Genomic DNA, 27797 nt, shown 5'->3' on the forward strand with positions numbered 1-27797 from the left:
AAAACTTAGTGTTCTGGAAGCAGAGGTTATATCCACTGTTCAAAAAAGACATCTTGTCTTTGTTTCCTAGTCTTTTTTAAAACTTTTAATAACAAGTCCTTCCATACAACTTTCTTCCCATTTGAGGCAACTGGTGATAGAGGTAATTTTGTTGTTTTATTTACATATATACTAGGGAACATAATAGAAACTTTTGGAAATCTAAGTGGCATATACAAAGAACTTTTTTTTGTGTTTGCATTTTTGTACCAGCAACCTAAAATCACTTCAATTAAAGGCTGCAGTAGACAGTTGGAATGCCATTGTGACAGATGTTAGAAACAAGATTGCATTCCTCAGGGTAAGTCATGAAGTATTTAGAGTAAATTGACTCAACGGTGTAGATGGTATACACTTAAAAAAAAATCTAATATTAAAAACAAATGGAAGAAAAGCTATGGCAAACCTGGTGGTGGTTTAGTCAGTAAGTCATGACTGACTCTTGTGACCTCATGGACAGTAGCTTGCCAAGCTCCTCTATCCATGGGATTCTCCAGGCAAGAATACTGAAGTGGATTGCCATTTCCTTTTCCAGGGGATCTTACAGACCCAGGAATTGAACCTGGGTCTCCTGCATTACAGGCAGATTCTTTACTGACTGAGCTATGAGGGAAGCCCTAGACAGTGTATTAAAAAACAGAGATATTACTTTGCCAACAAAGGTCCATATAGTCAAAGTAGATTTTTCCAGTAGCCTTGTACAGATGTGAGAGCTGGGCTGTAAAGAAGGCCAGGCACTGAAGAATTGATACTTTTGAACTGTGGTGCTGGAGAAGACTCTTGAGAGTCACTTGGACAGCAAGGAGAGCAAATCAGTCAATTCTAAAGGAAATCAGCCCTGAATGTTTATTGGAAGGACTCATGCCAAAGCTGAAGCTCCAATATTTTGGCCACCTGTTTCAAAGAGCCAACTCATTGGAAAAGACCTGATGCTGGGAAAGACTGAGGGCAGGAAGTGAAGGGGGCAACAGAGGAGGAGATAGTTGGATGTCATCATTGACTCAATGGACATGAGTTTCAGCAAACTCTGGGAGATAATGAAGGACAGTGGAGCCTGGCATGCTGCAGACCATGGGTTCACAAAGAGTTGGACATGACTGAACGACAACAGAAATTTAAGGAAAACATGTTTTTCATTGCAATTATTAAAGTATGCCTTTTTAAAATTTGATTACTTCCATGTAGTTGATTGTAGATAGCATCCTAACTCTCACGCGTCTTCTTTCAGGTTCTTGGTTTAGTAAATGGTACATTCAAAAATTGTGCCTCACACTTAATTTTCATAGAATTCCAAAGCTAACTGTGCTCCAATCATAACTGAATGTTTTAACTTTGTCTGAGTAATTATATGTTTATAGAATTAAAAGGAAGGTCAAGAATACCTATATTAGTTTTCAGTGTTAAACTTCTTATGTATAAATAATTACTCCCTAATGCAAAGTAATAAATTCTTAATTATTCATGTAATAGAATTAGGACTGTGCTAAAGGTAATCTGTGAAGAGGTAAACCACTGAATATTTATTAGTTTATTCATTTGTTTTTAGAATAATTTCATATTTATATATTACAGTTGATATATAATGTTGAATGTTTTGTGATTCCATAATACTGCCAGGAAAACAATGACATTCAGTTATAAAGAGCTGCTTCAAAGCACTATCTACTTGTCTAGCTTTGTCCTTGTTGGTCTTCCCTGTTTCTTTCATCCTCAGCTTTTAGTGATGCCTAGCATTTTAATTGGGTTTATTAAAAGTTCTGGCCTCAAAAGATCTGCCCTTTGTTCTCTATCATTGTTTTCTTCTAAGAACATGTCCTGTATATGAAAGTTTCTAAATGTTTTAAAATTTTTTATTTCCACTCTTGTGGGTTGTTTACAAAGTAATATGGAAAGCAAAATGGGGACCAAAATGCCAATAATCTAGAAAGTATGTTTTTAAACTTCAAGGTTGGGAGTCTTACTTTTGGCAGAATCCAAGAGGAAAAAAACAAAGCTATATGGGGAACTGGAGAAAGCTAAAGGTATAACTTTTAAGATAAAAAAAATGTGGACATTTAATCAGTTTTTTCTAAACCTTTCCCTCCATTTCCAAAATGAACATTTACAAGTAGTGAAGCTTCTGGTGGGCTGCCATCTGTGGGGTCGCACAGAGTTGGACACAACTGAAGCGCCTTAGCAGCAGTAGCAGCAGCAAGCTGTTACAAATACGTTTTTCCCATATTGATCAGCTAGTATATTATTTACATCTTCTTGATCTTTAGACATTGTTTACTTTAATCAGTGGTTACCATTTGGGGGCTAAAAATTATGGAAACACTGAGGAATTATCACAGAGATCTGTGAATTATGTGTCATACCTTGTCACTCAATAGACACTATTAAAGACACAACTATTAATATTTACATTTATGGAGAGTGGTGTATAGAGTTTTATATCAAAAATTATTTTTATATTATTTTTGGCATACTAGATTGAGAATCACTAACCTGTGTTGTACTATTCAAAACTACATCAAGTATTTCCATATGCTTTTCCTTTGAAGTTGATTTTTCTGTAAACTATTGTTTCTTTTCTTATATTAGACACAATACAATGAACAAATTAGCAAGGTGAAGCAAGGGTTTGCCTTGAGTACATTGCCTCCAATCCAGCTTCCTCCACCACCTCCCAGTCCTGAGATACTGGTAAGAAATACAGTTGACTCTTGAACAACACAAGGGTTGGGAGGTGCCAACCCCCCATGCAGTCAGGAATCTGAGTACTGCTCTACTCGAAAACAATGATTTGATAAATGACTACCCAAGAGTAGAAAGCTGAAACAGTTTGGATAGAATCAAGACTCAAACCCTAGTTTTTTCATTCCATGTATCAAATGCAAACTCTCTCTGCATTTAAAGATCTATAAAATGAAATTACAGGGACTATATTTGTTGAAAAAAATAGGCATATAAGTGGACCCACACAACTCAGACCTGTGTTGTTCAAGAATCAGTTGCCTATGATTTTGAACAATCACCATCCTCATCTTGATAAAATGGTGACAACTGTAAAACACTTAATGAGCAGTACATTCATGTGTCTTCAAAGTGGATAGGGCACATGTGCGTATCATTTGTAATTACGTCCATTCCTGTTGTATCATCTACAGATGGCATGACTAGTTTGTTGGCTCAGCTGAGGCCAAGAGATAGGTTGTATCACTGGATTTTAGTAATGCGTTTGATATCTAAAGAGGTAATGTATGCTCATTCATCTTGTCAATCACATTTACATGGTGGGAGAAAACTGATGAATGCTCAGAATTCCCAAATGCTCTCAAATTACCACTAGACTACTGAAACCTCTCAGCATAATACCCTATCAGGCTGGACTTCACTCCTCCACTTCTACTTCAGACCTTGTTTCCTTAACTTTTATCTTCTATTCTTACCTTTAAACATCAAAGACAGCTTTCATTTAGGTCCCTTCCCTGATTGTGGCTAGGGATAAATGGGTCTTCATCAGACAAACTAATCTCTATGCCATACTATTTCTGTTAGCCTTCTGGGAAACATAGTGGGGTAAAAAGTGAAAAAAGTGAAACATAGTACCTTAGCCCAATAAACTCATACAGCTTTCCAAAAGACCTTTTGGAACAGAACCACTAGATGATAGCTTTTATTATGATAACAGATCTGAGGATAAGAAAAAAAAGCTGTGATATATTTAGGGGTAGATCACTTTTGACATTAGCATTTCTGCTTGTAATAGAACTTTGAAAATATTATTTCTACAAATACTAGTTCAGTATATCAAAGAACTTAAAAATTATTAATATGTGAATTGTGTGGAGTTACACTGTGTTTCAAAAGCAGAATTTTGAAGAAGGCAATGGCACCCCACTTCAGTACTCTTACCTGGAAAATCCCATGGACAGAGGAGCCTGGTAGGCTGCAGTCCATGGGGTCACTAAGAGTCGGACACGACTGAGTGACTTCACTTTTACTTTTCACTTTCATGCACTGGAGAGGGAAATGGCAACCCACTCCAGTGTTCTTGCCTGGAGAATCCCATGGACGGCAGAGCCTGGTGGGCTGCAGTCTATGTAGTCGCACAGAGTCGGACACGACTGAAGCGACTTAGCAGCAACACTGTGTTTCAAAAGCAGAATTTAGAGCTGAGAAAGTATTCTATGATATGCTTGGGCTTTAGTTTAGAATGAGAGGATTGCCCTTTATATTTTTGATTAGTTCAAGTTTTATAGGAGCTTTGTATTATGGATATTTTTATTCTAGGCTTTGAACAACATCTTTGCCAATTCTGATAAGGAATGTGTTCCATAGATGACAAATCCCAGATTCCCTTTAGTTCTATGGGAAGTAACATAGTAGGATTTCTAGAAACCCTGTTGCCTTTTGCCTGTAGGTTGTAAACTCTCCCATGACTCTAAACATAAAATGGCTCCAGAGACTTGGAAGCTAGATACAGAGTTGTTCTTTGGAGTTTTCTGGAATCAGACTGGCATCAGCTGTCTGTGAAAGCTACATGTGACACTGAAACTGACAAACATTATCTAACCTTGACCTCTACATCCTCATCCTTTTCAGAGACTTGCTTATGTCTGATGTGGCTTTCCAGGTTTCAGTTCAGTTCAGTTCAGTCGCTCAGTCATGTCCGACTCTTTGTAACCCTGTGAGTCGCCGCACGCCAGGCTTCCCTGTCCATCACCAACTCCCGAAGTTCACTCAGACTCGTGTCCATCGAGTCAGTGATGCCATTCAGCCATCTCATCCTCTGTCGTCCCCTTCTCTTCCTGTTTCCAATCCCTCCCAGCATCAGAGTCTTTTCCAATGAGTCAACTCTTCGCATGAGGTGGCCAAAGTACTGGAGTTTCAGCTTTAGCATCATTCCTTCCAAAGAAATCCCAGGGCTGATCTCCTTCAGAATGGACTGGTTGGATCTCCTTGAAGTCCAAGGGACTCTCAAGAGTCTTCTCCAACAACACACTTCAAGAGCATCAATTCTTTGGCACTCAGCCTTCTTCACAGTCCAACTCTCACATCCATACATGACCACAGGAAAAACCATAGCCTTGACTAGACGGACCTTTGTTGGCAAAGTAATGTCTCTGCTTTTGAATATGCTATCTAGGTTGGTCATAACTTTCCTTCCAAGGAGTAAGCGTCTTTTAATTTCATGGCTGCAGTCACCATCTGCAGTGATTTTGGAGCCCAGAAAAATAAAGTCTGCCACTGTTTCCACTGTTTCCCCATCTATTTCCCATGAAGTGGTGGGACCAGATGCCATGATCTTCGTTGGGCAAAAACCCACTGGCATTTAGGCTTAGTAAAATTCATAAGCATCCTTTGCAAACATTTAAGAGGTGCACGTGTATCTTTTGTGCTTCCTAACAAAAGTCACTGCTGTGCTTGATCAGAGTCACTTTAAGACTGTTGTGTTAAAGTATAGGCATTAGTGACCACTGAGCATTATGGAACAGTTTGAAAGCACAGATGCTAGAAATGTGACCATTCTTTCAGTATAAATTGAGGCGGTATTGTACAATGGGAATACACTAGAGGTCTGGGTTCAGGTCCTAACTGTGAAGAACTGTGTTGGTTTGGGGAAACTCAGCTGTCTCAGACTTTGGTTTTCCTATTGACAAATCAAGAAATTGCCCTGGATGATCTGATCACTAACGTCTGTCTCTCTGAAATTCTAATATTGTAAAGAATGGGCACCAGGCTTTTCAAATAAATATAGTGGTCTAACCTGGGAAGTCTGGAATAATGGGTACTCTTCCCAGTTTAACCCAGTATTTTTATGTGTTTCATTATATTTTGATTTTTATACCCTGGCTGTCTAATTCTCAAAGTAATATTAGGTAATTGTTGTCCTCAAAAAGAACAGGACCACTGATTCAGAATCACCATTTGTTATTTAAGAACTTTATATTATGAATATATTGAAACATACATAAAAATAGAATGATGAACCTCTGTGAACCCAAGAGCCATCTTCAACATCATAATCAAGTTTTATCAATCTTGTTTCATGTTATTCCTTCCTTCTTCCCCACTGGGACATTTTAAAGTAAACCCTATATATCGTATAATCTCATCCATTTATAGTTTAGTATGCATTCCTAAAAGATGAAGATTCTTACTCTTATTGGCTATAATCACACCACTATTCTCCTAAGAAAATTATAATTTTTATATCTGATATTAAAATTCATATTTCCCAAATTGTTTCAAAAATATCTTTTTCTTAACTAGATTAACAATATTTCTAATTTGGTTATAATTACCATTACTTTAAAAACCCTTATTTTTAAAAAAGCAATCCAAACAAGGTTTATAATTTCATTTGGCTGATTATTTTTCCTTAAAGTTGTAACAGCTACCCAACACCCTCTCTCTTATTCACATCATTTATTCGTTGAAAAACTAATTTCCTGTATTATTGATGTAACTGATAACATCCTTATAATGTCATTATACGTGTTCTGTTATTTCCTATAAACTGCTCATTGGTCTAGAGGGTTAAATTAGAATCAGGGTCAGTATTTTTAGCAAGAGTACCTTATAGGTGGTGAAGTATATGCATATTAGAAGGCACAGTGTCTCTCATTTATTGATGTTAGGAGTCAAATGTCATTCTTGTCTCCATTATAAAATTCCCCAGTAATTGTCACCTTTCTGGTTTCAGTATCATTACTTAAGAGCTATACTGATGTTCATTTTTTAAATTCAAAAATAGGTGAACTTCTACTTTATGCCAGTGCTAGACCTGGCACATAGTAGATGTCCCATAAACTTGTCTTCTTTTGTAGTCAAGCCAATAAGGTATCCATCCCATTGGTAGGTGCTAAGAAAGGCTAGCTTTCTATGAATCCCTGGGAAGTTCAGTAATATCCACAGGCATGTCTAAAAGTCACTGTAGGAGGGTTTATCCCCCTGGCCCACCCCATTTTAGCTTTCTACTATCCTTGAAACTAAACATAAGTTCAGAACTCCACCAGGTGGTAAAAGGTCCTTTCAATACATAATAGCAAAAGTAGTATTTTCTATAGACAACTTTGATTCTTTAGTGAATTTCTGAGTGTCAATATTGTTTATCAGTATGGCGAGTACTCACTGAGGAACTCCTTTGTACAGTCCTTTGCATTATTCCATTTGGCAGAGAACTTTACAGATCATCTAATCTCAATTCTTAATTTATAGATTAATAACTTGGTATCAAGGCTTCCCAGCAAGATGGAAAGAAAGCAGGACTAGAATCAAGTTCTTTTCTCTCTCTGTGCTCTTTAGTGTATTTTACTGCTCCCTGCCTTTTTCAAATATTCATATATTTAACTAGTGTTATAACAGCACTGTTTCTAATATGCTTTGTATCTAGATTTCAAATCAATTCCCCCCCCCAAAAAAATTCATTGCTCTATGAGTTTATATTATTGACTACATAATCATGTGGGGGGGTTGTTTTTATTTTCTATCTTTTCCATTTTAGATGCAGCAATTCTTGGGAAGACCCATTGTGAAAGAATCTTTCTTTAGACCCATACTCACTGTTCCTCAAATGCCTGCCGTTTGTTCTGGAATCGTCTCTACAACTGGTCAATCTAGATCTCCCTTGGTAAAAAAACCCTCTTGGTAGAATAGACATTAACTAGTCCATTGTCACAGTAGACTCTCAGAATGAATGTGTTCTCTTTGTTCATTTATTTAATAAAGTAAATAATGATGATAATTGAATGACTATGTCCATGAGGTACTGTGTTAAGTGCATTACATATATTAACTATTTCATTAAGTGATAATAGTTTAGTTTTTAGATACAAAGATAAATCTGATGTTATAGTAGAGAATTCTTAGTTTTGCTTCTGAAACAGAGTGAGATTGATATTTTTAAGAGATAGTTTATATTTAGCATGGTGGTTGGGTAGGTTGAAAAGCAAAGAAGCCAAGTCACATTATGCCACAAAGCAAAAGAAAAAATTTTTATACATAGATACATATGTGTATATTGTAGGACATTGTTTATCTATAAACAGGTAATATAAATAGTATCACCCTGAAACATGTTATACTGCAAAGTTACAAATTTTCTTAGTTACAAAGAGCCAGATAAGCTTTATCAGAATCTAGAGAAGAAGTAGAGAACTTTAAAATGATTAGGATTATTAGTTGTAATCTTGGTCAAGGTATACTTTTTATTAAAAAACCTCACAGAAGATTGATGTTTAATATAATTAATGAAAAAGTCTCTAATCTTGAGTTTGTCATAACTGCATTCTAATGAATTGAGGTTTATTCTATACCTGTATATTGCTGACAGACTCCCTTTGAAATGTATAGTCAAATAGATTTACTTACTTGTATAGAGGCCTCTCTACAAGCAAATATGTATCTAAGCTTTAACATGTTTATTAAGCACCACATTTTTTTTTATCACCTTGATATTGCAGTGTTGCTGATGTGTTTTGCTCCTGCAACATTCTATGAGGATCCGTAAAATTTTAAAGTACCTCGGCCTTCTAATAGGATTACTTTCTGATTCCTCTGAAAGAGCTTGGACACTGAGGCAAACCCAGATTTCTGGGGATATTCTGCTCTTTCTCTGACTTACCAGGCTTTGTATGAGTAATTTCAGTGGCTGTTAGTAGTTGCTAGTTTTTCATAAGTAGTAACCTTCTATTTTAAAATAATCTGTAATCTTAGATAGAAGGTACTTTGTTTATAATTATCCTAATAATCAGATAAGGCAATTAAAAATATTGACATGTTGATATTAATTAATTAGAAACTTAATGGTTCTAAGAAAGAACTATCATAAAATATGGGGCAATTTTTGTTTGGTGGTTTCATGGCTCTTGAGTTGTCACTACAACTTCCATATACCACCTATGTGACGTTTTGAGACATTGGGCAGATATTTTAATAGTATTCTCATCCTTATTCAGTTGTTTGAAAATTAAACTTTATTATTTGCTTTTTATGATTAATAATTTTATCTTATATTTATTATTAGTAATTAGTAATTTTATTAATTACTTTTATAATTAGAAAAACACAATACACATAGTATATACAAAATATATACTACATACAGTAGAAAGCAAAACTACCTTGCTGTTGAATCCTAGAAAATAATCACAGTTTATGGGTTATTTTATATCTTACAGTCCTTTTTCTATGCATACACATTTGAAAAATATTTTAATATAACATGAGTTCTACCATAAATGCTGTGCCATAGACTTTTTTTATATTATGGATATCTCTTATGCTCAGACATATAGATCTATTTTTAAGGACTTGATTAGATATGCTACAGTTTATTTACTTATTCCCCTATTAACAAACTAGGTTGCTGTCAGAAATGCACACTCTGTATTTCTGTTTATGTTTGCAATTACTGAGACTAGTATGTGCCATTTTAAAAATAAAGGTAAACATATATAAATAATTAGAAATATTGTGCTGGTTAAGGAAAAAAAAAACTTCTAAAAAGGGAACATGCATGTCAATATTCCTCTTTATTGTACCCATTTTCTGAGGTATGGAGATGTCATGTTGACATGGAACTTTGCTTCCCCATAATTGAAGCTGAAGACATAACTGTGTTTCTTACAGATGACTAGCATAGCCTGGACACTGCCAGCTCCTGTGGGAGAAGCTGTGCCTCCCAGTGCAAGTCTAGGAAGTGATCCCCTTATGATGAATTGGGAGAAGATTACAGAGAGGCTGAAAACTGCCTTTCCACAGCAGACCAGGTAGCTTAGTCTCTTTTAGTGTTGTGAACAGATCATACTACAGTTTCCATAGGCATAATTATGCCAATGAAACATTTCAGAGAAACAACATTCACCCTCCCTCCTCCCAACACACAGAGGTACAGGTATTTCCTAACCATCACCTTGGTAAGGAAAATGAAATTCATTAAGAAGGGATAGTTTTCAGTATAAATGCTAAACCTCTCCACGAAAATTATTAGTTTTAAGTCACGAGGGAATGAACTTTTGAATTTAGGTTTGCTTGTTTAATGAAAGTATGGCTAGTTATAAACCTATCCAGTTTTAATGCCACTAGCTACAATAATTATCTTAATAACCTATTTCCAAAGTGAATTTTAAGTGAATTGTATGCTATATAAGTGCAAACATAATCAGATTTCCTTAATTTATTGAGGGTTTTTATGATTTCTTTGTTAAGGAACACAGTTAAATGCAAGAAATCATTATTTTACTGTGCTTTTCACAGTTCTGACTTTCGCAGAAAGCTACTTAATTCTCCTCCTCCAGAAATGAAGTGTCTTTTATCATTTCCAAGAAAAACCATTCAGTATCACAGTAATCCAAGTCTATGCCCCAACCAGTAACGCTGAAGAAGCTGAAGTTGAACGGTTCTATGAAGACCTACAAGACCTTTTAGAACTAACACCCAAAAAAGATGTCCTTTTCATTATAGGGGACTGGAATGCAAAAGTAGGAAGTCAAGAAACACCTGGAGTACCAGGCAAATTTGGCCTTGGAATACGGAATGAAGCAGGGCAAAGACTAATAGAGTTTTGCCAAGAAAATGCACTGGTCATAACAAACACCCTCTTCCAACAACACAAGAGAAGACTCTATATATGGACATCACCAGATGGTCAACACCGAAATCAGATTGATTATATTCTTTGCAGCCAAAGATGGAGAAGCTCTATACAGTCAGCAAAAACAAGACCAGGAGCTGACTGTGGCTCAAACCGTGAACTCCTTATTGCCAAATTCAGACTTAAATTGAAGACAGTAGGGAAAACCACTAGACCATTCAGGTATGACCTAAATCAAATCCCTTATGATTATACAGTGGAAGTGAGAAATAGATTTAAGGGCCTAGATCTGATAGATAGACTGCCTGATGAACTATGGAATGAGGTTCGTGACATTGTACAGGAGAGAGGGATCAAGACCATCCCCATGGAAAAGAAATGCAAAAAAGCAAAATGGCTGTCTGGGGAGGCCTTACAAATAGCTGTGAAAAGAAGAGAAGTGAAAAAGCAAAGGAGAAAAGGAAAGATACAAGCATCTGAATGCAGAGTTCCAAAGAATAGCAAGAAGAGATAAGAAAGCCTTCTTCAGCGATCAATGCAAAGAAATAGAGGAAAACAACAGAGTGGGAAAGACTAGGGATCTCTTCAAGAAAATCAGAGATACCAAAGGAACATTTCAGGCAAAGATGGGCTCGATAAAGGACAGAAATGGTATGGACCAAACAGAAGCAGAAGGTATTAAGAAGAGATGGCAAGAATACACAGAAGAACTGTACAAAAAAGATATTCATGACCCATATAATCACGATGGTGTGATCACTGACCTAGAGCCAGGCATCCTGGAATGTGAAGTCAAGTGGGCCTTAGAAAGCATCACTACGAACAAAGCTAGTGGAGGTGATGGAATTCCAGTTGAGCTATTCCAAATCCTGAAAGATGATGCTGTGAAAGTGCAGCACTCAATATGCCAGCAAATTTGGAAAACTCAGCAGTGGCCACAGGACTGGAAAAGGTCAGTTTTCATTCCAATCCCAAAGAAAGGCAATGCCAAAGAATGCTCAAACTACCGCACAATTGCACTCATCTCAAGCGCTAGTAAAGTAATGCTCAAAATTCTCCAAGCCAGGCTTCAGCAATATGTGAACCATGAACTTCCTGATGTTGAAGCTGGTTTTAGAAAAGGCAGAGGAACCAGAGATCAAATTGCCAACATCCGCTGGATCATAGAAAAAGCAAGAGAGTTCCAGGAAAACATCTATTTCTGCTTTATTGACTATGCCAAAGCCTTTGACTGTGTGGATCACAATAAACTGTGGAAAATTCTGAAAGAGATGGGAATACAAGACCACCTGATCTGCCTCTTGAGAAATTTGTATGCAGGTCAGGAAGCAACAGTTAGAACTGGACATGGAACAACAAACTGGTTCCAAATAGGAAAAGTAGTACGTCAAGGCTGTATATTGTCACCCTGTTTATTTAACTTATATGCAGTGTACATTATGAGAAACGCTGGACTGGAAGAAATACAAGCTGGAATCAAGATTGCCGGGAGAAATATCAATAACCTCAGATATGCAGATGACACCACCCTTATGGCAGAAAGTGAAGAGGAACTCAAAAGCCTCTTGATGAAAGTGAAAGAGGAGAGTGAAAAAGTTGGCTTAAAGCTCAACATTCAGAAAACAAAGATCATGGCATCCGGCCCTATCACTTCATGGGAAATAGATGGGGAAACAGTGGAAACCAGTGTCAGACTTTATTTTTCTGGGCTCCAAAATCACTGCAGATGGTGACTGTGGCCATGAAATTAAAAGACACTTACTCCTTGGAAGGAAAGTTATGACCAACCTAGATAGCATGTTCAAAAGCAGAGACATTACTTTGCCAACAAAGGTCCGTCTAGTCAAGGCTATGGTTTTTCCTGTGGTCATGTATGGATGTGAGAGTTGGACTGTGAAGAAGGCTGAGCGCCAAAAAATTGATGCTTTTGAAGTGTGGTGTTGGAGAAGACTCTTGAGAGTCCCTTGGACTGCAAGGAGATGCAACCAGTCCATTCTGAAGGAGGTTAGCCCTGGGATTTCTTTGGAAGGAATGATGCTAAAGCTGAAACTCCAGTACTTTGGCCACCTCATGCGAAGAGTTGACTCATTGGAAAAGACTCTGATGCTGGGAGGGATTGGGGGCAGGAGGAGAAGGGGACGACAGAGGATGAGATGACTGGATGGCATCACTGACTTGATGGACATGAGTCTGAGTGAATTCCGGGAGTTGGTGATGGACAGGGAGGCCTGGCGTGCTGTGATTCATGGGGTTGCAAAGAGTGGGACACGACTGAGTGACTGATCTGATCTGATTGTATCAAATAATTCTAGTTTTCACCAGCATTTTCATTTGAAGGCCAATGCTTTTATTTAACACTATATACTATTATGTTTCGTGGTTATATTATGGTTTTGTAAACATAATGATGAATAGAAAATGAAAATAGAAATTTAATATAGTTGGTAAAACTATAGTTGGTAAATATAGTTGGTAAAAAATGCTTATGGAAAATAAATAGTAAATCAAAGATAGTTTTATAAGGCTGGTGACATGACATTTCATTTGAGAAAAAATATTTTATTATCCTACCCTGTCCTACCAAAATGTGTATGCAGACTTTGGGTCAGTGGGCCATGGGAACTGAAAAATAACATGTCGATTAAAATACTCCTAGGTTTCTTTATTACATAATGTGTCTTTTAGTCTTTGCTCTCCTTTTCTGTTAAATCTTTATTTTCTGTTTATAAATTTTATGAAAGTAGAATTCATAGCACAATGATAGAGAGTGATAGTAACATAATTGAAAAGAAATATTTTAGTCTCTCTCAAGTAAGAGAACATTGAGAAATACAATATAAAGAGGCTCAGTACATAAATAAGTATTTAGATAGCAAATTTCATTTTCACAAGTGAGCTTTTATAAACGGTTAAAATCTCATTAGGGGAAGAAAATAAATACTAAACTTTATCAATCAGGAACACATTAAGTATCCTTAATGAGCACATTAGCAGGAATTTTCATTCTGGTTTAAGATAAGTGCAGATGGACCCATGATCACGTTTTTAGATCAGAGATCCAAAGGGTCACGTCTGTATGGTGGATATTATCCTATGATAGGATTTTATATCTCCTTTGGAGGGCACATCTTCAGGGCAGTAGGAGAATGACCACTACTCTTTCCTTGATCTTTTCCAGAAAGGAGCTTACAGATTTCTTACGGAAATTGAAGGATACTCATGGGAAGTCCTTATCTGGACTGACATTTGATGAAATTGTTCTCAAGATTTCCCAATTTATTGACCCCAAGAGATCTCAGGTAAAAAAAAAAAAAAAGCAACTAAACAACAGAAAACTAAAACTATCTCCTGACCCTTATCTTTAGTTAGCTATACTATTTCCATAACATGATCAGGAAATCAATTATAATCATATTAAATCATATATTAACATTAAACAATTAAACTTGACAATGGCGTTGGAAACACCACCTGATCATTCTAAAATAAAACTGAGGCTTTTGAAATTTAGGTTATTTTGGATATTTCATAAAGGAAACTTTTTTTTTTTCCTAATTTTCTGCAAAGACTTATTTTAATTACAAAAGCACCTAGAGTTACTTTTGTTTTTACCTGGTTCTTATATTGCCATAATTGCTTCAAGATTTCTCATGAACCTGATTATTAACCTTTCTGTTGTTGTTCAGTCGCTCAATTGTGTCCGACTCTTTGTGACCCCAAGGACTGCAGCACACCAGGCTTCCCTGTCTTTCACTATCTCCCAGAGTTTGCTCAAACTCTTGTCCATTGAGTTGGTGATGCCATCCAACCATCTCATCCTCTGTGTACCCCCTTCTCCTGCCCTCAGTCTTTCCCAGCATCAGGATTTTTTCTAGTGAGTCAGCTCTTTGCATCAGGCGGCCAAAGTATTAAATCCTCGGCTTCAGCATCAGTCTTTCCAATGAATATTCAGGGTTGATTTCCCCTTTTGCTAAATTCCACTGTAGCCTATTCTATGGTAGTCTGTCAGTTCTTCCTGTCTTATGCAATTCTAAAAAAATAAGTATGATATTCTTATTTTCAGAGTCAAGGAAAATCAGTGCCAAATGGTAATCGTGTTTCACCTAGCCATACTCCACCACAGGCTAATGCTGCCCAGCCCTCAGAACCAGCCCGGAGGCCCCTTGGTTCACAAGGCTCTGTCACACAGGAAGGAGCCAATCATTTGGTAAGACTGAGACTGTTGATTCTAAATACATTTAAATTTAGGAGAGAGAATGAGCTGAATTTAACCATATGTATGTTTTCCCTAGGATAATGAGGAAGAAGAGCCTTGTGTGATCTGTCATGAGAATCTCTCTCCAGATAACCTCTCAGTTTTGCCTTGTGCGCATAAATTCCATTCTCAGGTAAACTTATCTGTTTAATATTTTACCATTAATCAATTAAGTGAAATTCATGCTACATTCCTTGAAATCATATACACGTATGATCATCCACTGTGTCATGAATTTCACTGGTTATTCACATAGTGGATAGCGTTTATGTGTTTGCCCATACCTAGCCATGGATTGCATTGTGTTTTCTCAGGTCTTGATATACCTAGCAGGAGAAGGGGACAGTGATGAAATTTAATGGGCAGAGTGGCATTTCCTTTGAACAGATGAACAGAACTCGAAGGAATGTTGATTGATATGACAGTTGACCGTTTAGCAAAGTGACACTTCACCTTGACTTGTTATGAATAGTGTTCTTTGTTCACACCTAATGATGGCCAACTGCTGTTACAACACAGAAGAATTACCTTAACAGTCTGTCCAGGTTTCTGTATTTGCTTTTGAAGATGCTAAGGCTTGAGTTTTTTGTTTTTAATTTATATTGAAGTATAGTTGCTTTACAATGTTGTGTTAATTTCTGTTGTACATCTTTGAATCAGCTATACATATATCCCCTCTTTTTTGGATTTCCTTCCCATTTAGGTCACCACAGAGCACTGAGTAGAGTTCCCTGTGCTATACAGTAGGTTCTCATTAGTTATCTATTTCATACATAGTAATGTATATATTTCAATCCCACGCTCCCAATTCAGCCCACCCTCCCTTCCCCCCTTGGTGTCCATACGTTTGTTCTCTACGTCTGTGTCTCTGTTTCTGCTTTGCAAATAGATTCATATGTACCATTTTTCTAGATTCCACATATATGCATTAATATATGATATTTGTTTTTCTCTTTCTGACTTACTTGACTTGAATGACAGTCTCTGGGTCCATCCATGTGTCTGCAAATAGCACAGTTTCATTCCTTTCTATGGCTGAGAAATATTCCATAGTATGTATGTAACACATCTTCTTTATCCATTCCTCTGTTGATGGACATCAAGGTTGCTTCCGTGTCCTGGCTGTTGTAAATAGTGCTGCAATAAGCATTCGGATGCATGTATCTTTTGAAATTATGGTTTTCTCCAGGTATATGCCAGGAATGGAACTGCTGGGTTATATAGTAGTTTTTTTCCTAGTATTTTTAAGAAATCACCATACTATTCTCCATAGTGGCTGTATCAATTTTTATTCCCACCAATAGTGCAAGAGGGTTCCCTTTTCTCCACACCCTCTCCAGCATTTATTGTTTGTAGTTTTTTTGATGTTGACTATTCTGACGGGTGTGAGGTGATAGATACACCATTGTAGTTTTTTTTTTTTTTTCACCATTGTAGTTTTGATTTGCATTTCTCTGATACTTAGTGATGTTGAGCATCTTTTCATGTGCCTCTTGGCCATCTGTATATCTTCTTTGGAGAAATGTCTATTTAAATCTTCCACCCATTTTTTGATTAGGCTGTTTTATTTTTATATTGAGCTACATGAGCTGTCTGTACATTGTGCAGATTAATCCCTTGTCAGTTGCTTCATTTGCAAATATTTTCTCCCATTCTGAGTGTTGTCTTTTCATCTTGTTTATAGTTTTCCTTTGATTTTAGAAAAATGTGAGGCTGGCATATCTTTTGTTAATTCTTGGCATTTATAGATTAGCAACATAAATTGACTTGTTGGCAACATAGATTAACTTCTGACATTGTTGCTGTGCAAGTGCTATTGATACACTATTTATGATCCAAGTCTTCTGTTGTGGAAGTGTAACATGACACAAGAAAAGATAATCTTATACAAGAAAGGCTTCTCAGGGAAATGAACAATAGCCACCTTATTCAAGCCATATCTGTAAAACATCATTTCAAAGATAATCTGATACCTGGTACAGAATTATATTTTTTCATCTGCCTTGTTAAGAGATATGCATAGAATGACTAATCCTAAATGATCTCCAGATAGATACTTCAGTTCAGTAGCTCAGTCGTATCCAACTTTTGGTGACCCCATGGACTGCAGCACACCAGGCCTCCCTGTCCATCACCAGTTCCCTGAGTTTACCCAAACTCATGTCCATTGAGTCGGTGATGCCATCCAGCCATCTCATCCTCTGTTGTCCCCTTCTCCTCCTGCCTTCAATCTTACCCAGCATCAGGGTCTTTTCCAGTGAGTCAGTTCTTCACATCAGGTGGCCAAAGTATTGGAGTTTCAGCTTCAACATCAATCCTTCCAATGAACACCCAGGACTGATCTCCTTTAGGATGGACTGGTTGGATCTCCTTGCAGTCCAAGGGACTCTCAAGAGTCTTCTCTAACACCACAGTTCAGAAGCATCAATTCTCTGGCACTCAGCTTTCTTTACACTCCAACTCTCACATCCATATATGACTACTGGAAGAACCATAGCCTTGACTAGATGGACCTTTGTTGGTAAAGTAATGTCTCTGCTTCTTAATATGCTGTCTAGGTTGGTCATAACTTTCCTTCCAAGGAGTAAGCATCTTTTAATTTCATGGCCACAGTCACCATCTGCAGTGATTTTGGAGCCAAAAAAATAAAGTCTCTCACTCTTTCCACTGTTTCCCCATCTATTTCCCATGAAGTGATGGGGCCAGATGCCATGATCTTAGTTTTCTGAATGTTGAGCTTTAAGCCAACTTCTTCAATCTCTTCTTTCACTTTCATCAAGAGGCTCTTTAGTTATTCTTTGTTTTCTGCCAGAAGAGTGGTGTCATCTGCATATCTGAGGTTATTGATATTTCTCCCAGAAATCTTGATTCCAGCTTGTGCTTCATCCAGCTCAGCATTTCTCATGATGTACTCTGCATACAAGTTAAATAAGCAGGGTGACAATATACACCTTTGACGTACTCCTTTTCCTATTTGGAACCAGTCTGTTGTTCCATGTCCAGTCTGATTTTCCTAAAGATCTATTTAGAAAATAAATGTTTCATAAACTTATTTTATTCTTTGCCATCGCTCATTGAATAGAAAGCAAGTAATTCATTTGGGTTACTGTCTAGGGATAGAGGTAATGGGCCTCATGTCTACTGCCTATTCTTCATACTCTTAATACTCTCTCATCTGGCTAGGCTCTCCACTATTCATTCAGGTAAAATGATTTGTTTTTGGAGAGTCAGTATTCAAGCAAATAACTTAATAGATAGTTCATAGCCAAAGAGTACTACCATTATCACCAAAGAAAGGTGATCTTAAAAGTATACCCATTATCTAAAGATTTTAACTTCAAACACCATAAGTACTTGATACAACATATTTGTGACATTTGTATATTTAGATATGACTTTTTCTAGATTATCAATTAGAATAATAGATAATAAATAGAAAAAAAATATAGGTTTCCTAACGTCCTTGTTAGGAAGAAGTGCTAATCTACCTGAATATTGGGGTTGGAGAAAGGAACTTATTAGAATAAACTGGCTGAAAAGTGTTGTCCTGTTACTAACTATATTGCTCAGCAAACCATGGACAAAGTGCCTTGATGGCAGCAGTTTTCATGGCAATCCACCAAATAAGGCTCTAAGATCCATCAGAAGGGTTAGCAGCCCTGATGTATAGAGTTACACCTGCCTCTGCTAGGCTAAATCTGAGCGACTGACATGAATCTTTTTGCTCCTTAGTGCATTAGACCTTGGCTGATACAACAGGGGACCTGCCCAACCTGCAGACTCCACGTTTTGCTACCAGAAGAATTTCCAGGTCACCCCAGCCGGCACTTGCCCAAGATCTGATTCAGCAGGGTGACTATGCAAAGGAAGTTCAATTTTCAGACTCCAGAATTTAGTTTTCCACTTATTTGAGCTGATAGTATGAGTGATGTGAAGTGGTATGTTCTTCAGTATTATTCAAAATAAGCTAGTTAATCTAATCAAAGCTGCAGCCAAAGAGGAGAGGACAAATCTTCAGGACTGTGAACTGAATTGAAAGGGTTTAAAGAAGAAAAAATTTTGAAAGTTACATTAGATTTGCCCTTATTTTAGTAGATATTTTCTTCCAACTTAAACGTGATTACTGTTACCATATATCTTAGGATGTCTTCTCTTTTCCTTATTCCACTCATCCTTTACTTTCTCTTGAATATGCTACACTTTAATTTCCTGAACTAAATGTAAACAAGAGTAAGAAAATTCCTCAGATTTTAGTGTTCCTTTTAACTTTTAAAATTACTTATAAAATATATGTTATTTATTTATATTTTATCTCTATCTTCCCCATTCTTTCCTATTCTCTAAAATATGTACCTGTGAATAGATTATAAGCTACATGAGGGTGAGGACCAACCACTGATGTCTTGGAGCTGGCTTATATACTGTACTGGTTTGTGAAAGATGATTCTTAGTTTTAGGAATTTTGTGAAACAGTTATTCAAACTATTGTTAGCATGAAATCTGGTATAGTGGGAGTATTTTATACCACAGAAATTGGTGAATGCTATAGATAAGGGCTTTTTTCCCCTTCCCCCCAAGAGCTTGTTATTAAAGATTTACCAGCATACCACTGGGACCGTGCCTGAAGATTCTTACTGTTCTCAATGTCTTGCACAGTAGATAACACCATAAATAGCCCTCCAAATCAGAAATCAGGAAGCAGTAAGAAAATTAGCATGCAAATTAAGTCACTTGCTCATTTGAATAACTTTATTTGTAAACATGCTCTTTGGACCGTAATCATTTATGCTTTGGAGGAATTTTTTTTTCAGCCTTGAAAGTTTCTAATTTCACTTTCTCACGCATGGGTGGTGCCCTGTTTGTGTGTAGTTGTCTCTTATGACAGAGTTGACACCCACTGAGCTAAGTGGCACATTTAAAGCTTGTCACTGAGAACTTTCATTCTTAGAGGTCAAAAATATTATTTTGAAATTAGTACTGTGTAAATGTTGTGTTATACATGTCTCTAGCTACAAAATTATTAATAAAAGAATTCAGTTACCTTGTAAGAGAAATGTTACTTGGTTCGTATTATTTTCCATAAATGAAATTCATTCTGTGAATAAGTGTTTCCTGACTCAGCAACTATTTTACCTTTATATTTCACTATAAATGTATCTTGAAGTTATTTTAAATCTCTACTTAAAATTACTATTTCTGAAATTATATGCTGTTTTCTTCTGTAATGAGAATAGACTGGACAATGTGAAAGAAAATACCCCAAAGTGAAGGCAGTCATCTAGATTTGTTAAGTGCCAAAAAAGTCTTAGAATTATACAGTTCAGAACTTACAGGGTCTTTAATAATTATCTCGTCTAACACCTCAAGATCATGGTCATATAGCAGATTACCTTGTAAAACATTTTTTAGTGTATGTTTACAATTGTATTTACATTTTCATGTGGGAAAGAATAAATGTTTCTTAATTGAATGCCTATTATTTTACTTGTGTTTATTGCTGTAACTGTATCCTAAAACTACTTGAAATCTCTTTCAAACATCTCTTTCTGTTTAGTTATGCTTAAACTTTATCTTCTCTTGTGAGAAAGGGGAGGAAAATATCCAAGAAGTCAGTCATTTATACTTGTAAAATACCAAGAATATCTTAGAATCATAAAATGTCAGAGTTTATAGGGTCTTTAATGATCCTCTGGTCTGTTGCCTCATTTTATAGGAACAGTTTGCCCTAGATCATGCAGTTAAATAGTGGCTAAGCCAGTCCTAATTCTTGAGAGAGTCCTGATACTCAGTAAGTCACATGTTTCCTCTATAAACTCAAGCTGCAAGGCTGTATTGGTGCTGACCTGTTGTTCTTAGCTCCAAAGATGGGACCAGAGAACTTAACAGGGTAGCTGATACATAGTGAGAATGTAGTGGGAACATGTTCTTGAATGTCATGTCCAACTCTGCAGATGCTAAAGGTAATGGGATTTTTTTTTCTTTTTGAGGTTTAACAATAAAGACAACTATAGCAGTCATTTGGAGAAGGCAATGGCACCCCACTCCAGTACTCTTGCCTGGAAACTCCCATGGACGGAGGAGCCTGGTAGGCTGCAGTCCACGGGGTCGCTAAGGGTAGGACACAACTAAGCGACTTCACTTTCACTTTACACTTTCATACTTTGGAGAAGGAAATGGAAACCCACTCCAGTGTTCTTGACTGGAGAATCCCAGGGATGGCAGAGCCTGGTGGGCTGCCGTCTATGGGGTCGCACAGAGTCGGACACGACTGAAGCGACTTAGCAGCAGCAGCAGCAGCAGCATAGTGCTCATTCTTTGATAAACAATGATTGCCGTCATGCCTGTGGCTGCTGAAAGACCCAGAACACCATACTGCACATAAATTCAGTGAGAGAAGTAGTAATATTTACTTTACAAACAATCTGTACACCTCCTGTAATGTAACATCACTGCAACTGCTGTCAGATATGTCTTGTAGTGTTTCCCTTTATATTCATTGTCCATGTGTATAATAACATTTTCCAGCTTTTATGGGATACCTTCCTTGATCAAATGTTACTTTGTTTGATCCACTAATAACTTTAAAGTGGATACTATCCTTTTTATTTTGCAGAGGATGAAACTGAGGCTCAACTAAGAGGGTATACTTTGAGGTCACAGCTGTGAAGTGGCATTCTGGGATTTGAATGCAAATCTCTGTGCCTTAGCTGGTGTTCTCTCTTTCAGTTCTTCATAGTGGTCTCCCCATTCTGGACTGACTAAATACACAAATTATTTTAAATAATATGCTTCAAAATAAAATGAAACAAATGGTAAATCTGATTATTTTGGGCTATGAACATGGTATTGAATACATAAAAATATATGTAATAGTGATACAATATGGTAAGAATAGTTTGACTTTTCCCTCAGATGTCTTGGTTTGCTTGGGATGGTTCCAATTAATGCCTGTTGTCCTGACATATTAATAGTCCTCCCTTTTACTCTCAACAGTGTCCTAGTACAGATGATTAATTTTATTGTATAGTTAATTTTTTTTACTAGATTCAAAATTTAGCAAAACTACTCTACATTTATAAAATGCTCCTGGAATACCTTAATCCCTTATCACAGAGCCTCTCAGGTAGGAATCACCCACACACACAGCCTCTCAGGTAGGGAACCATCCACACGCAAATATGATATAAAAAGCAGCAATCATGAGAAGAGAGTGCAAGTGCAAGATATTGGAAATGCATTTAAAATGAAAAGATCATCAACTTAAAACAGTCTTGTGTGTGTGTGTGTGTGTGTGTGTGTGTGTGTGTTTATATATAGCCTGCTACATTAAAACCTTATGGTAACTGCAAACCAAAAATATACAATAGATGAAAAACAAAAAAGCAGTCCAAACACAACACTACAGATAATCCTCAAATCTCCAAAACAATTAATAAGATGGCAATAGGAACATATAATTGGTAATTACCTTAAACAAAAATGGATCAAATATTTCAACCAGAAGACACAGATTGGCTGAATGGATACAAAAACAAGACCTATATATATGCTGTCTATAAGAGACCCACTTCAGATCCAAGGACACATACAGACTGAAAGTGAGGGGAGAGTAAAAGATACTCCATGCAAATGGAAATCAGAAGAAAGCTGGAGTAGTAGTACTCACATCAGACAAAATAGACTTTAGAATAAAGACTAACGGAGGAAGAAGGACACTACATAATGATCATGGGATCAATAATCCAAGAAGAAGATATAACAACTATAAATATGTGTGTATCTACCATAGGAGCATGTCAATATAAAAGGCGAATGCTAAAAGCCATCAAGGAGAAATCAATACTAACACAATAATAGTGGGTGACTGTAACACCCCATTTTCATCAATGGACAGATCATCCAGACAGAAAATGAGTAAGGAAACAGACCTTAAAAGATGCATTAGACCAGATGGACTTAACTGATATTTATAGAGCATTCTATCCAAAAGCAGCAGAATATACATCATTCTCAAGTGCACATGGAACACTCTCCAGGAACTAATTGCATACTGGGCCACAACGTGAGCCTTGGTAAATTTAGGAAAATTGAAATTATATCAAGCATCTTTTCTGATCACAAGACTGTGAGATTAGAAGTCAACTACAAGAAAAAACTGTAAAAATCACAAACATATGTGGGCTGAACCATGTGTTGTTAAACCACCAGTGGGTTGCTGAAGAAATCAAAAAGGAAATAAAAAAATACCTAGAAACAAATGACAACAAAAAACCCAGTTATCTAAAACCTATGGGATGCAGCAAAAGCAGTTAGTTTTGAGTTTATATTAAATACAGCCTTACCTCAGGAAATAAGAATAATCTTAAAGAACCTAACCTTATTTAGGGCTTCCCTGGTGGCTCAGACAGTAAAGAATCTGCCTGCAATGTGGGAGACCTGGGTTCAATCCCTGGGTTGGGAAGATCCCCTGGAGGAGGGCATGGCAACCCACTGCAATATTCTTGCCTGGAGAATCCCCAGGACAGAGGAGCCTGGTGGGCTACAATCCATGGGGTCGCATAGAGTCAGACATGACTGAGCAACTAAAGCACAACATGACCTTATTTTAAAAACCGTGGTGAAAGACTAAATACTTTCCCACTGTGTTCTGGAATGAGGCAAGAATGTCTGCTATCACAGCTTCAATTTAATATTGTATTAAATGGTCTAGCCAGTGAAATTAAAAAAAAAAAATAGAAGTGAAAGACATTCAGCTTGGAAAGGTAAAAGTGAAACCTTTTTAGTACACAGACATAAATATATGAAGAAAACTACCATCTTCGGGGATTGAAACACTTGATACAAGGTCTCAATTCTCCCCAAGTTGATTTATAAATTCAAGACAATCCTAGTTAAAATCCCAACAGACTTTTTTCATAGAAATCTACAAGCTGATTATAAATTTGATTTGGAAATTCTAAGGACTGAAATCGTTTGCCGAGAGAAATATCAATAACCTCGGATATGCAGATGACACTACCCTTATGGCAGAAAGTAAAGAGGAACTAAAAAGCCTCTTGATGAAAGTTCAGTTCAGTTCAGTTGCTCAGTCGTGTCCGACTCTTTGCGACCCTATGAATCACAGCACACCAGGCCTCCCTGTCCATCACCAACTCCCAGAGTTCACTCAGACTCATGTCCATCCAGTCAGTGATGCCATCCAGCCATCTCATCCTCTGTCGTCCCCTTCTCCTGCCCCCAATCTCTCCCAGCATCAGAGTCTTTTCCAATGAATCAACTCTTCACATGAGGTGGCCAAAGTACTGGAGTTTCAGCTTTAGCATCATTCCTTCCAAAGAAATCCCAGGGCTGATCTCCTTTAGAATGGACTCCTTGGATCTCCAAGGGTCTCTCAAGAGTCTTCTCCAACACCACAGTTCAAAAGCATCAATTCTTCAGCACTCAGCCTTCTTCACAGTCCAACTCTCACATCCATACATGACCACAGGAAAAACCATAGCCTTGACTAGACGGACCTTTGTTGGCAAATAATGTCTCTGCTTTTGAATATGCTATCTAGGTTGGTCATAACTTTCCTTCCAAGGAGTAAGCGTCTTTTAATTTCATGGCACAGTCACCATAGGAGAGTGAAAAGTTGGCTTAAAGCTCAACATTTAGAAAGATTATGGCATCTTGGTCCCATCACTTCATGGCAAATAGTGATCATGGTCCCATCACTTCATGGCAAATAGATGGGGAAACAGTGGAAACAGTGTCAGAGTTTATTTTTGGGGGCTCCAAAATCACTGCAGATGGTGACTGCAGCCATGAAATTAAAAGACGCTTACTCCTTGGAAGGAAAATTATGACCAACCTAGATAGCCTGTTGAAAAGCAGAGACATTACTTTGCCAACAAAGGTCCATCTAGTCAAGGCTATGGTTTTTCCAGTAGTCATGTATGGATGTGAGAGTTGGACTGTGAGGAAAGCTGAGTGCCAAAGAATTGATGCTTTTGAACTGGTGTTGGAGAAGACTCTTGAGAGTCCCTTGGACTGCAAGGAGATCCAACCAGTCCATCCTAAAGGAGATCAGTCCTGGTGTTCTTTGGAAGGACTGATGCTAAAGCTGAAACTCCAGTACTTTGGCCACCTGATGCAAAGAGCACAACTGAGGAACAGCTAGACGGAAGAGATGAATAGCACAAGGTATCCATGGGGTTGCTAAGAGTCGGACACGACTTCACTTTCACTTTTCACTTTCATGCATTGGAGAAGGAAATGGCAACCCACTCCAGTGTTCTTGCCTGGAGAATCCCAGGGACGGGGGAGCCTGGTGGGCTGCCGTCTCTGGGAGTCGCACAGAGTCAGACACGACTAAAGTGATTTAGCAGCAGCAGCATGGAGGAGGAGAACAGAGCTTCTCTGCCTTCTCTGGGTGTGGTACCCTCCTAGCACCTTGTGTTCACTAACTCAGCTCTCTGAACCTATTACTTAAGGGGTTTTATATGCACATGATTAATTAAATCACTGGTTATTGGTGAGTACTTCAGTCTCCAGTCCCTTTCCCATCCTGAAGACATGAGATCAGGACACTGAGAATTCCAACATGTCTTTCTGGTGACCAGCTCCTATTTTGAAGCTATCCAGGGACCCCTCAGCCAAATCATCTCATTAGCATGCTGAGAAATTTATCATTCAGACAATTCTCAGGGTAGACCTGGAGACAAAGACCAAACATATATATCTCATTATATCACAACCCCTCACTATGTAAATAGATAAATAATAATAAAAAGGACAAATCTTATAATACATACAACAATTTGGATAATTTCAAAATAATTCTGCTAATTGAAAGAAGCCAGACAAAAATGTAATACATATTATATGATTCCATTCTTGTAAAATTCTAGAAAATGAAAACATCTACTTTTTGTTTTGGCCATACCATGTGGAATGCAGGATATTAGTTTCCTCACCAGGGATCAAACCCGTGCCCCCTGCATTGAAAGCATGGAGTCTTACCCACTGTACTGCCAGGGAAGTCCCCCCCCCCCAAACCTTATCTATATTGACAGATGACGCATCAGTGGTTACCTGGGAGCAGGGAGGAACAGGAAGGAACACAAGGAAAACTTTGGGAGGTGGAAAATATGATCATTATTGTGATGACAGTTTCCTGAGAGCATATTTATACCAATACTTATCAAGTTGTATGCTTTAAATACATACAGTTTATTGTATGTCAGTTATATCTCAATTAAGCTGTGTGGGGTTTTTTTTTTTTTTTTTTTTTGAGTCCTGGATTTCACACAGTACTATGGTTGTTACATCCTAAGGAGATTGCATTAGCCAACTGGAGTAAGACAGTAAGACCAGGACCTACTGAGGACCACCACCCAGCTGGGCAGATCTGAGCTCCACTAATATTCTATTGATGTTCTCCCCCAAAAAGCTTCAGTTCAGTTCAGTTGCTCAGTTGTGTCTGACTCTGCAACCCCATGGACTTTGGCATGCCAGGCTTCCCTGTCCACCACCAACTCTGGAGCCTATTCAAACTCATGTCCATTGCGTCGCTGATGCCATCCAACCATCTCTTCCTCTATCGTCCCCTTCTTCTCCCGCTTTCAACCTTTCCCAGCATCAGGGTCTTTTCCAGTGAGTCAGTTCTTTGCATCAGGTGGCCAAAGTATTGGAGTTTTAGCTTCAGCATCAATCCTTCCAATGAATATTCAGGACTGATTTCCTTTAGGATTAACAGGTTGGATCTCCTTGCAGTCCAAGGAACTCTCAAGAGTCTTCTCCAACACCCCAGTTCAAAAGCATCAATTCTGCAGCGCTCAGCTTTCTTTATAGTCCAACTCTCACATCCAGACATGACTATTGGAAAAACCATGGCTTTGACTAGATGGATCTTTGCTGGCAAACTAATGTCTCTGCTTTTTAATATGCTGTCTAGGTTGGTCATGGCTTTTCTTCCAAGGAGCAAGCGTCTTTTAATTTTGTGGCTGGAGTCAACATCTGCAGTGATTTTGGAGCCCCCAAAAATAAAGTCTCTCACTGTTTTCTGTTGTTTCCCCTTATGTTTGGCATGAAGTGATGGGACCAGAAGCCATGATCTTAGTTTTCTGAATATTGACTTTTAAGCCAACTTTTTCACTCTCCTCTTTCACTTTCATCAAGAGGCTCTTTAGTTCTACTTCACTTTCTGCCATAAGGGTGGTGTCATCTGCATATCTGAGGTTATTGATATTTCTTCGGGCAATCTTGATTCCAGCTTGTGCGTCATCCAATCCAGCATTTCTCATGATGTACTCTGCATATAAGTTAAATAAGCAGGGTGACAATATAGAGCCTTGACATACTCCTTTCCCAATCTGGAACCAGTCTGTTGTTCCATGTCCAGGTCTAACTGTTGTTTCTTGACCTTGATTTGTCAGGAGGCAGGTCAGGTGGTCTGGTATTCCCATCTCTGTAGGAATTTTCCACAGTTTGTTCTGATCCACACAGATTTTGGCATAGTCAAAAAAGCAGAAGTACATGTTTTTTTCTGGAGCTCTCTTTCTTTTTCGATGATTCAGTGGATACTGGTTTGATCTCTGGTTCCTCTGCCTTTTCTAAATCCAGCTGGAACATCTGGAAGTTCACGGTTCATGTACTGTTGAAGCCTGGCTTGGAGAATTTTGAGCATTACTTCGCTAGTGTATGAGATGAATGCAATTGTGCGGTAGTTTGAACATTCTTTGTCATTGCCTTTCTTTGGGATTGGAATGACAACTGATCTTTTCCAGTCTTGTGGCCACTGCTGTGTTTTCCATTTGCTGGCATATTGAGTGCAGCACTTTCACAGCATCATCTTTGAGGATTTGAAATAGCTCAACTGGAATTCCATCACCCGCAATAGCTTTGTTCATGGTGAAGCTTCCTAAGGCCCACTTGACT

The 27797-nt window shown here is 37.7% G+C and overlaps 1 protein-coding gene across 12 annotated transcripts in view; it reads left to right on the forward strand.

Annotated features, from left to right (window-relative positions):
• The window catches only part of DZIP3 (DAZ interacting zinc finger protein 3), a 129841-nt gene extending 109495 nt beyond the window's left edge, over positions 1 to 20346 (forward strand). For 9 of the 12 annotated variants that reach the window (NM_001076092.2, XM_059885574.1, XM_059885566.1 and 6 more), the window contains 8 exons: positions 253 to 340; positions 2623 to 2724; positions 7532 to 7657; positions 9658 to 9797; positions 13800 to 13920; positions 14685 to 14828; positions 14914 to 15009; positions 18609 to 20346. In NM_001076092.2, the coding sequence (NP_001069560.2) occupies positions 253 to 340; positions 2623 to 2724; positions 7532 to 7657; positions 9658 to 9797; positions 13800 to 13920; positions 14685 to 14828; positions 14914 to 15009; positions 18609 to 18719 (928 nt within the window). In that variant the 3' untranslated portion in view covers positions 18720 to 20346. Of the gene's footprint in view, positions 1 to 252; positions 341 to 2622; positions 2725 to 7531; positions 7658 to 9657; positions 9798 to 13799; positions 13921 to 14684; positions 14829 to 14913; positions 15010 to 15579; positions 15620 to 18608 lie in introns of those variants that run through there. The other 3 variants (XM_059885579.1, XM_059885585.1, XM_059885592.1) reach the window with 3 other exon arrangements.
• Positions 20347 to 27797: the final 7451 nt, after the last annotated feature.

The sequence above is a fragment of the Bos taurus genome, chromosome 1, assembly GCF_002263795.3.
Source record: "Bos taurus isolate L1 Dominette 01449 registration number 42190680 breed Hereford chromosome 1, ARS-UCD2.0, whole genome shotgun sequence".
Lineage (NCBI taxonomy): Eukaryota > Metazoa > Chordata > Mammalia > Artiodactyla > Bovidae > Bos > Bos taurus.